The sequence below is a fragment of the Rhagoletis zephyria genome, unplaced genomic scaffold, assembly GCF_001687245.7.
Source record: "Rhagoletis zephyria isolate East Lansing unplaced genomic scaffold, Rhagoletis_zephyria_1.1 Rzeph_scaffold_00108, whole genome shotgun sequence".
Lineage (NCBI taxonomy): Eukaryota > Metazoa > Arthropoda > Insecta > Diptera > Tephritidae > Rhagoletis > Rhagoletis zephyria.
In genome coordinates, this window is record NW_016157192.1 from 368,674 (window position 1) to 380,896 (window position 12,223).

At 35.7% G+C, this 12,223-nt stretch overlaps 1 protein-coding gene across 5 annotated transcripts in view; it reads right to left on the reverse strand.

Annotated features, from left to right (window-relative positions):
* Positions 1-12,223, reverse strand: part of LOC108377602 (uncharacterized) — a 380,884-nt gene that overhangs the window by 283,254 nt on the left and 85,407 nt on the right. For all 5 annotated transcript variants that reach the window (XR_001849338.1, XR_001849341.1, XR_001849339.1 and 2 more), the window contains exon 2: positions 8,630-8,677. Coding sequence is in view for 2 of the 5 variants with exons in the window: in XM_017633880.1 (XP_017489369.1) it covers positions 8,630-8,677 (48 nt within the window). In the remaining 3 variants the exon portion in view is untranslated. The remainder of the gene's footprint in view (positions 1-8,629; positions 8,678-12,223) is intronic.

Genomic DNA, 12,223 nt, shown 5'->3' on the forward strand with positions numbered 1-12,223 from the left:
GAGCCCCATTCCCTCTCCTACAAAATCCTCAGCTACCTTGTTTACCACGCGGAAGAAGGAGATCAGACTCCCGCTGGGTATTCCCGTTGTGGACACACCAATTCCGAAGGTGAATAACCCGAAAATACTCGGAGTAACTTTCGACAGTCTGCTCTCTTTCTCTGCGTATACAACCGCAATTGTAAACAAAGTACAGAGCCGCAACAAGGTCCTCAAGTCGGTAGCCGGCAGTACTTGGGGCAAAGAAAAAAGAAACGTTGCTGGCAACATGTAAGGCAGTTCTAAATTATGCAGCACCAGTGTGGTCGCCGGGGACCAGTAGGACACAGTGGATAAAGCTGCAGACAGCACAAAACACAGCACTTCGGACAGCGACCGGATGTCTTCTGATGTCGCCAGAACATCACCTACATGCCCCATAAGGGGGCACAACACAACGCTCTTCAAACAATTCTTTGTAGGGAGCCACAGACGTGGACACCCGAACAAACACTTGCTTGCAGAGGAGCCCTCGTCAAGACATGTCAGACGGCATCTATACCAACTGACGGACGAAGTCCCGAGGTTCACAGAGAAACCTCTGGACCCCTCAGCGTATCGACAGGCTCTGAGTCTCAAGTTACGTAGATTCCAGACCTACGAATGCCGTTCTGGGCACACAATCACCTGACGCGAACGAGACTGAGCTTCGTCTGCCTCGGGAGACTCGGCCCATAATAGCCAAACTTCGCTCTATCTACTGCAGCAGGTTGAACTCATACTTGGGCAGACTAGATGCAGATGTGTCAAATGAGTGACACTCCACGACTCGAAACATCTCTTCGCATGCCCACAAAACTCCAAACACCTAACGCCTTCGTTCCTGTGGACATACCCTATAGAAGCTGCTCGCTTCTTGGGTCTTCTGTTAGCCGAGCTTGACGACACCGACTGAGATATTAGCCGATCTGGGCAGTCCATCAGAATATATTTAACATAGAAAAACGGAACCAGAGCAAATGGAGTCCAAAGGTGCAGTGCAATAACGCCCGCGGAAATAACGCCCATGGGCCTTATTTCCTAAAAAATGGAAATAAAGCCCGCAGAAATACTGTGGTGGTATGGATGACGCACGGGCTGTTTTAACTGAGAAGGCGACTGAAAATTTAACAAGCAACAAAAATGAGTAAAGGGCAGAATAACGCCGTGGTCGAGTGGTTTGTGTGAAATCAAGGCACACACCGCCAATCGGAGCAAAAGCTCGGCCAATAATTTTAAACTTGGCACAGATTACTTGCAGAGCACAGTAGGCGTACTAATCTCAATGGTAATACAGCATTTTGTGTCCAATTTGCCGTCAAATTGTTCGACAATCGACGAAAGTATTTATTCAACTTTTTACTTTTTCATGTTCCTTTTTTTGTTGAAACGTTGAATTGTTTAATTTTCATACACATAAACATACATACATACTATTAAATATATGCATTGAAATGTGTTAATTTCAATTTCTTCGTATAATAAAGGAAAATAAATAGTTCAATGTTATCATATTAGTTTTTATTACGAACAGGGGGTTTGGCTGTACATATTCTAAAATGGAGACAACAACCAGAATAAAGAAGAAATAACGCCTAAAAATGAAATAAAGCCCGCGGGCGTTATTGCCATATCGAAAGGATCAACAACGACAACAAGAATCCTTTTCAACAGCATGGAGCAAGGTAACTCTGTCTTTCAGGCCGAGGTGCACGCCACTGATCTATGTCTGAGGCAGTATGTAGAAATTGGCGCAACCAACAAACGCATCTACATAAAATCGGACATCAGGGCGGCGCTCTTCGATCTTAAAGCGTACGAGGCCACCTTAAAGCTGGCGTGGGATTGCTTCATCTTTTAATACTTATCGCCTCCAGGAACCGGGTATACCTCATATGGGTATCAGGACACATATAAGTCATGGGCAATGAAGCGGCAGATATTCTCGCCATAAAAGGGGCTGTACAGGGACTCATAGGCCCAGAAGGGAGATTCTGTACCCAGTTAATGACAATTTTCGGATCGCTATCGCACTTGTTGACGAATGATATAAATGTTGTTACGTCAACAAGTGCGATAGCGATCAGAAAATTGCCGTTAAATGGTTACAGAATCTTCCCCACTAGCCTTTATTGGTCTGCCATTAAGCTCCGTTGGATGAAACTACTATATCTGGATTAAAACGAGAAGCGCAACATTACTGGAAAACTACGGAAGGTAACTGAAATGCTAAGCTTTCATTCCGGATATATCAACAAGGAAAATCAAAGAACTCCTTCATCTTAGTAGGCATGAAGTAAGAATTGGTACAGGTTTTCTTACTGGCCACTGAAGAGAAATGAAACACTTGTCAAACATAGGAGTTGTTAACTCTGATCATTGTTGGTTGTACCACGAAGAACAGGAAACAGCACAACATATTATGTGCCACTGTGAAGCCCTCACTAGGGCCACACCTTGCTTCTTAGGATCACCGTACCTAGAAGCACACGACCTAAATGGCATTCAGCCAAAAAAACTTTCGAGATTTTTTATCAATACGTGAATCAATACCTGAAGTCGAATGGAGGTTTGTTGCAATAGATCCTATCGTTCGCATTACCTAGGTGACCTGCTCCCTCCTCTAAATCTAGTCTAAGTCTAGATGAGTCACTTTTTAACATCTATACCAAGTAAATTAGCACAGCTGAGGTAGAAGTCATTAAAGTAATTTTTCTGTTATTTCCATTGCATATAGGGAATCCAATCCCACAAGCTTGCGTGATCAAGATAACAAATCCGGATCCGCGGGATTTGCGGGACTGAAAAAAAATCATATTATTTCCTTTAAACAATTATGTTCAAAATTGATACTTATTTTTAATTAGGTTGACTTTTTTGATAATATTTCCGAAGGAATGATAAAGTCATTAAAGTTTCATCTCTTAAGATCGACCTTATTTTATTGCACAATCAGGAACTTTTGCCAAAACGCGTAACTGACATTTTCTGCCAAAAATTTTATTTCCTCACACAAGCTCTTGGCTCAATCCTTATCCATTCGTCCTGAAATATACTAGCCAGAAATGCTTTTGCTTTATAAAAAAGAGAACCATTTTGAAATATGAGTGTTTTTACTCTCTAGAAAATAATTTATACAACGTCACATACGCGGTTTTGCATTTTGTTGATACGCGGCTTTGTACTTTAAACGACGATATGTATATTAAGATCTTGCTTAAAGCATCCTTTTAAGCTAATTAAAGCAATTGCGCTTATACCTATTTTGGTGAGATCTGTTTATATGTTCATTGCTTCGTTCACAAAAAATAAAATGCTTTAATTTCACGCTTAATAGCGATTCTTTATACGTTCAGAAAATGTAATGCGATTTTTGAACGAAAAAAACTTTATAAGAAATATAAAATTTTGGCCTATTTAAAAAAGTATCCACATTTATACTGACCGCAAAAAAATAAGTATCCGCAAAAATTCGCCTAAAAATGTATCCAATTGGATCTATTTAGATCCAAACGGCATCCCTGTGTGTGATATGTTTTTAGGGTCGCTGAACACGAATCTGAAGTCCGTTTTGCTCCATCACATCAGGATTTGCATCCAACCTCAAAACATTGAGAAAGTTTCCCCCGTCGTAGCCAGTTCTGTAGTTTTTTTGTTTGAACATCTATATGATTTCCCAGATAATAATTTTGGTAGACGTTCTTAAGCGAGGTTATTCTAAAAGGTCCCATGAAGGGCTGAAAAATTATTCCCTGCAGAAGGGCCTAACCATGTCAATTATTATTATTTAGCATTACAAATGAATTTCAATATACATTTAAAGTTGCAATAACACAAATTTGATATAAACCTTAAACAAATACTTTAAAGATGCATGAATTATATAAATTAAAGAAGCAACGAACTCCTTTAAAAGGCCTTCTGAAGTGCGGCCTATAAAATCCCTTCTGGAAGGCGTTCTATGGGTAGCGAAAAGAGAAGCCCTTCAATTGATGCCAGTCCATACAAAAAAAGAAAGGAGAAAGGAATTTAGAGTGGAAGGCCTCTTGACCCTCAGGAAGGCCTTTCGGAAGGGCTTTTAACTCCTGAAATTACCTACTGGGTTATAAAATGATGTATATTTAATACAGCCATGCACGACGAACATTTTGGCGAGACCGTTCACAACTCGCATTCGTCTTTCTAATTTTTTTCTGTAGTCCCGCAAAAACCCGCGGATCCCGCATGTGTAATCCCACATTTCTGATCCCCAAAAAATGTCGCGGGATCCCGCGTTTTCGGGATTGGGTTCCCTAATTGCATAGGCACACTGTTTTAAGTGTTCACAGCGAACAGTGGTCCAATCTGCTCTATTAGGGTAATTTAATTATTATATTAAGAACTAAGATAGATATCGGGATGAAATTTTGCACAAATTACGTCTGAATGACTAACAGCTTCTGCTCATAAAATGGGCGAGATCGAATAGCGACCACGCCTACCAACCATATAATTAAAAAATCGTTAAATTTTTCGTCAATTTCTGGTACATTTTTTAAGCACTTGCGCACGGTTAGAGATACCTGCATATCTAAAACTTGTTTAACTATTTGGGATGAATTAAAAATAGAAAGTCCGTGATGTATATACTGTATTGACGCCGGATCCGAATCGGCCACCTAATGTATGTATAAAATAAAAATAAAACTGTTAAATAGTCAGATCAAGCTAAACAACTTTATCGTCTCGATATACGAGTTTTCGTTTTCTCATCAGCGCATTAATTTCTCGAATCGCTCACCTGATGCAACCTCTAAAAATGTGTACCCAACTTTAAATTTGGGTTCGGTTTTGGTTCATGAGTCAGATATATTAGATATTTCAATCAAGGTTTTGGTTTTTGCTAACAGTTGCTCTTGCTCTATATTTGCTTATGTTGCATTGCCATTCTTTGAAATTATATGACGAATGTAGTGAAGTTTCACTCTCGGAAATGTAGTGAAGTTTCACTCTACGGAATAACAAATTTATTTTTACCGGTAAGATAAGAAAACCAAAACACTTTAAAGTGAGGAACAATTTATCTGCCCTGTTAGTAAAGGCAACTTTACTGCTTACATTAGAAAATAGCCCTCAGTAAGTAAAGGATACTGATGCTTTGATAAATTTGTGTCGAATACACCTTCACACAAAAAGAATTAGTGTGATGTGCATTTGACCGGACCTACCTATGGTTATGTATTTCGACCCGCAGAATTTGAATTTGAAGTCAGTTTGGCCAATATACCTCCTAGATTTCGAGAAAACTTCAAAAAAAAAAAACGTAAAAATAATGAAAATCGGCAATAAAAACGGTTTTTTGAAGTTTTCTCAAAATCTAGGAGGTATATTGGCCAAACTGAATTCAAATTCGGAGTCTGCGGGTCGAAATACATAACCATAGGTAAGTCCGGTCAAATGCACATCACACTAAATTTTTTTTGTGTGCCGGTGTTATTAGTGCGAGAGCTTCTCCAGGCGAAATACCTTTAGGACTCTTCTTTGCCAATATGACCTTTTTAATAGCAGTACCTCTTTCTGGAGAAGTACTTAAAAGTTCATTAAGTAGCGTAGCTGAAGATCTCATTTTTAGTTCAGTGGCCATAAAGAAATACATCTGGTTCAATAACTTTCGAAAGCTCATTAGCTTTCTTCATTTTAACTTTTTGGCAACAATCTTCAAAACTTTTAGCTGGCCTACCAGCAGAAAATGTCAGCTTACCAAACTTAAAACACACAAATTGTGACAAGTCTATTTCAAATTCGAGCCAGTAACAAACCGCTCTCTTTTTCGGAAAAATTTTGTCCACTTTAGCTCCAAATTCTGAATTAACTTCGCACGCATGATTTCAATTTAACAAATTTGATTCTATCACTAGATCCTAAACTGATATTCCCTCGTACAAAATCCATTATTCCATCAAGTCTTTCATTTTTAGGGGTCGACAGCCAAAAATTTCCTGTCTTCAAATTTTAGGAGTCATTTTGAAAATTGAAAATAAATGTATGGGTGCCGCAGCTAGCCGCAGAATTTTTTTGTGGTTTCCATTAGTATATACATCAATTGAGAGAATAAGTATAGTAAGTGATCTATATTCCGCCACATAAGAAAGATTTCTTCTTCAAAAACAAAAAAAAAATAATAATTTGGTACTCACCAAAAAGATTAAAACTTTATCAGCTGAAATGAAGTTAAAACAAAGTTTCTTTAAACAAGTTATTGAGCCTTAAAAATACTCAGTTTTCGTTGCACGCACAATTTCATTTTTCACTTATTAGGTTTGTATAGTAACTTCTCCAGTAAAACATTGCAGCGAGAGCGTAAAAGCAAAATAGAGCGTAAAATTGAGAAGAAGAGTAAACTAGCAGAAAAAGTTAATGAACACAAAACTAGCAAAAACTTGCAAGTGAACAGTCGTTGCACTGTTTTGACATTCTGCTGTAAACATTTTACTATTTATAAATCAGTCTTAAACTCTGCGCGTTACACACAAGCACTTGCACAGTCACAATATTTGTATTTAAACTCCTTTTACTTTTGTTTGTGCTAAACCAATTCAACAAATGGCGGTTTTTGACATTTATTCTTCTTCTTCTTCTGCTAGCTAATTTCTGCTAGTAAAAATTTCACTAGCAAGAATTTGCAGCTCTCCCGTGTTGTTACGCTCTCGATTCAGTGCTCTCTTGCAAATTTTTTGGGTTATCATACACTTTTCCAGTAAAAATTTGCAGGTTCCAGTACAAATTAGTACTGACTATTGGTTACTATACAAACCTATTGCTTACTATGACTTTTGGATACCGTTATGTTTATATGTAGCCAATTTTTTTCCAACAAAGTTGTATTTACACTAAAGTAGACAATATTCTTGCATATTTGATAAAAATTTTATTGAAAAAATACAAACAAAAAATTTTATCAAATTACCCTAGCTTTGCACATTGGACCACTGTGCAGTGCAGTGTACATACAGTTTGGGATATTTATAGAAACGTACTCCTAGGACTTAAGAATGCGTACACGAAAGTATTGATTTCAGCTAATATACAAGCTGACGTTTATTTCAAAACGGGTCTGGTACGATACGTCGAAATTTAAATTGTCGAAACTAAAAACACCGAAAAAGAAATGTGGAAAAAAAATTGTTAGAAAATCAAGAANAACTACCCGGAGGTCAATTAAAAATGAATAACTTTCACTTTTTTGTGCGGATTTTTTTCACTTATGTCTTATATTTTTCGCTAATAAGTTTTAAGAAATTAGTATTAAATAGGAAATTTTTCCATTTTTTGGAAAAAAAATTGCTTTTAAATGTGTGTATATATATCGTAAACATGTAATTTTTATTAGAAATGAATTGTAATTATCATTCATTTGATATGTTATTTGTTTTGATCGGTTAACGAATTCTCCATACATTAGAAATTAGTATGATCGACTTTTTTTCTTTAATCAAAAACCGTTATATAGCGATATTCCAAAAACTACACGTAGGAGATCAATTTATTTTTCTATTTATCTAATTAGTATAAGATCTTAGATTGAAAAGAATTGCAGCTGCTCCGCACCAAAATCAATGTTGACCAGTGTTATTAGTTAAGAAGCATTGAGTTTTAATATATAAAAAAGCAAGTGCCTCAAAGTCTTCGGAAAGTGTCACTCACTGGCAGCTAATTACATTAATTACATATGTAAAAATGTTGCAAAAAAATTTCCAAAAAAAAAATTAAATTTTTGGTGATGTTTAGCAAACATTTTTCCAAAGAATATTTAAACAAAGTAAGTTTACAAAAAGATTTATAAGAAATTCGAAAATTTTATAAAACATTATTCAAATTTTTTAATTATAACTCCAGTATCATTTCGCTTTCCCTTGACAAAGTTTTGGCCCTAGCTAAATAAATTGTTTATGTACATAACGGGTGATTTTTTTGAGGTTAGGATTTTCATGCATTAGTATTTGACAGATCACGTGGGATTTCAGACATGGTGTCAAAGAGAAAGATGCTCAGTATGCTTTGACATTTCATCATGAATAGACTTACTAACGAGCAACGCTTGCAAATCATTGAATTTTATTACCAAAATCAGTGTTCGGTTCGCTTTACGTCCGATTTATGGTCTACATAATCGACCAAGTGAGCAAACAATTAATGCGATTGTGACCAAGTTTCGCACTCAGTTTACTTTATTGGACATTAAACCAACCACACGAATGCGTACAGTGCGTACAGAAGAGAATATTGCGTCTGTTTCTGAGAGTGTTGCTGAAGACCGTGAAATGTCGATTCGTCGCCGTTCGCAGCAATTGGGTTTGCGAAACACATTTCGAACCGAACACTGATTTTGGTAATAAAATTCAATGATTTGCAAGCGTTGCTCGTTAGTAAGTCTATTCATGATGAAATGTCAAAGCATACTGAGCATCTTTCTCTTTGACACCATGTCTGAAATCCCACGTGATCTGTCAAATACTAATGCATGAAAATCCTAACCTCAAAAAAATCACCCGTTACATATATAAAACCACACGAATGCACAACACGCATACATATGTACAATTATGTATTTATACAATTTAGTAAAACATACCTCTTTTCGCAACATTTAGTGCTGGCGTTGGCAAGATGTACAATTCATCTAAAAGTAAATCAGAGAAATTAAATTTAGTAAATCTGTTTTCATAATGTTTCATGCATATCTTGGAACGAGTATGTATAAAATGAAATTTCCAAAGTATATACATATGTATATACATTTGTATATATGTTCTAAATATTTTATAGGTTTCCAAGTATGATTAATTTTTCGCAATGTTATTGAGCTTTGTACCACCATTTTTGTTTGTTAGGAGAAATAGAAAAAATAACAAAGTCTGACGAGGAGATGTGGTGATCTCCGAAATAGCAGCTATAACTTCTACCGCTTGGACCTTGTTGCTTTTTCCATTTTTCCTAACAAACAAATTACGCCACAACAACAATAACAAAAGGTAGTATATGATGAGCCTGCCTGAAACTATACGATAAATCTAATCAATGTATAGAATTAACAATAACAACCACCCTGTCTAGTTAAAATGGCGGCGAATCAGGTGCACTTGATATAGCCCGATCACTTTAGACCAAAATCGACGTAAGATTAAAAAAAATTCCGGGAAGAAATTTGTTGACGCAGTTAGGTGTCTCCTGTTTAGGTGAACACAAAATGAAAAATTTTCCCCCAAATGCGATATGGGATGCGTCCGCCATCTTGGATTTTATGTTTTTTACGATTTGCGAGCGAATTTTGCATTTCTCGCGAAAAAAGGTAAACAAATTTGTTGAGAATTCGATTCCCTACAATTTTCATGTGCCTATCAATTTTTTTAAACAATTGCTTATTGCTAATAATATGCAAAAAATGCCCAAAATTAGGCAAGTGGCGCGGTTTTTTTCGAATTTTGAGCAATTTCTATTTGAAGTAAGCGGCACATTTAAATGGCAAAATTGTAGAGGTTAAAATTTCCAATAAACGCATTATTTATATGTTTACGTACGACGTGTAGATCTCGACCAACAACGCGCTGAATGCAGCGGAAAGGGAGAAGCTACTCAAACCTTTTTTCCACAACACCTCAGAGGTAAAGTTATTGGCGCGTTTTATTTCAGAAATTTTTTTGAAATTCGCTACTTCTGTCTTGAAATTTCCTTATTTTTGTCTACACGCACATACAATTTTCCCTACCTATTTTTTAATTTAAAAACACTACACAAATTAAAAAATATGCGTATTTTTTATTCCACAGAAATAAAGGTAAACATTTTGTTGAATTGCTTTGTACTTATGTACCTACTTACATACAAATGTGTGTATGTACATTAGGGTGCCCATCGAAAATGTTTTTTGGAAATTTCAAGTCCCTACCCCCTCATTTTATTCGCTTTTATGAGAAATATTATAGCCTATTTTTATATATTTTTTAAAGGTCATTTAGAGATCGCGACTTGTCATCTTAGGTCAGAAAGTACGGTTTTGTAGATTTATGCGTTTTTGAATAACTATTTTTGATTCGATTTCAAAGATCAAATATGATCTAAGAAGAGGATATATAGGCCTTTAAAATGGTATATAATAACACAGGTCTGCAAAAAAATGGGTTCGGAATGTTCTATAAAAGTGTAGTGTCATTTCCGAAGTAATTTTTTGCGTAGAATCCGAATCCGGGGTTTAAATTGCTCTATCACGTCAGGACTTTGAGATATCCTAACCTAAAAGTGCAAAAAACGCTGTTTTTGCCCATTTTTGAGGTTATGTAGCTACGAAGATTTTGCTCTTCATAAAAAAGTAAACGTGGTATTTTAAAGTATAAGTCTTCCTCTTTTAAATGCCGTTGAGTTTGCTCAAATATCTTAATTTTTCACTGAGATATCGCATTTTGAAGTAAGTATCGTATCACGTCTCATGTTATCTCAATGGATTTTCGAATATCGAAAAATTCACAAACATGGAAACTTCAAAATGCGATATCTCAGTGAAAAATAAAGATATTTAAGCAAACTCAACGGCATTTAAAAGAGGAAGACTTATACTTTAAAATACCACGTCTACTTTTTTATGAAGAGCAAAATCTGCGTAGCTACAAAACCTCAAAAATGGGCAAAAACAGCGTTTTTTGCACTTTTAGGTTAGGATATCTCAAAGTCCTTACGTGATAGAGCAATTTAAACCCCGGATTCGGATTCTACGCAAAAAATTACTTCGAAAATGGCCCTACACTTTCCTAGAACAAAACGTTGTTGACCTGTGTAATCTATTGTCGGACTTGGCTTGTTGGGATTTTTTATCGGGTAAATTAAAAAAAAGCATATTTCTCCAATTTTTTTAAATTTTGACGATCGATAAATTCCACAATTTCAAAATATGTAGTACTATCTAGAATTAAATCTATTTTTATATAAACTGATAGCTTATTTATAGCAATCGCATAAAAATTGTCAAAATTAGGCGATTCGTAAACACGGCTTTGAGTTTATATTGTTTATGTACCGGATACCGGACTTTCAGATTTTTTGAGCAGTGTGACTAAGGAACTCATCAATATTTATTCAAAATTGATATATACAATCGCCTTTTAGCAAATAAGTGGTTTTAAAAGAAATTTTAGAAATTTTGGGGTGGCACCGCCCACTTATATGATATTATTATTATTAAACAATAACCATTAGTACAATAAGAATTTTCTTCTTTTTTAGCACAACAAAATTTGCATTAATTGATATTAATAGCACATAAACTATTACAATATTAGTACAAAATATAAAATATAAGATATAAAGACTTAAACTAATGTTGATGATCGCTCCAGATAATTGGAGAAATGAGAATATATGATTCTTTTATCTCCGAGCGCACTTGTGCACAAGGGTATTATAACTTTGTTCACATAACGGTTGTTTGTAACAGGCAAAACGAATCGAGATAGATATAGACAAATGTATACATAAATGATCAGGATGAAAAAAGAAATCGATTAAGCCATGTCTGTCTGTCTGTCCGTCTGTCCGTCTGTCCGTCTGTCCGTGTACACGATAACTCGAGCAAAAATTGAGATATCTCAACGAAATTTGGTATGTAGGTTTCCCTTAATCCAAGGTAGGTTGGTATTGAAAATGGGCGAAATCGGACTTTAACCACGCCCACTTCCCATATAACGGTAATTTCCAGAAATACGAAAACTGCGATATTTTAGTAACTACTGAAGATTATTCACTCAAAATTGATATTTACAATAATTTTTAGACGAAAAATAAGAATATTATAAATTTTTGGAAAATGGGCGTAGCCACGCCCACTTATGGTTACATGTGTATATCTTGGTAACCGCTGCACCAATTTCTTCCAAACTTGGCACAGTTGTTGGTCCTGCTACAACATACCAAATGGCCGAAAATCGACAAAATCGGACAATAACCAAGTCTACCTCCCATATAACAGTAATTTTCAGAAATACGAAAACTGCGATATTTTAGTAACTACTGGAGATTATTCACTCAAAATTGATATTTATAATAAGTTTTAGACGAAAAATAAGAATATTATAAATGTTTGGAAAATGAGGGTAGCCACGCCCACTTATGGTTACATGTGTATATATCTTGGTAACCGCTACCAATTTCTTCCAAACTTGGCACAGTTGTTGGCCTT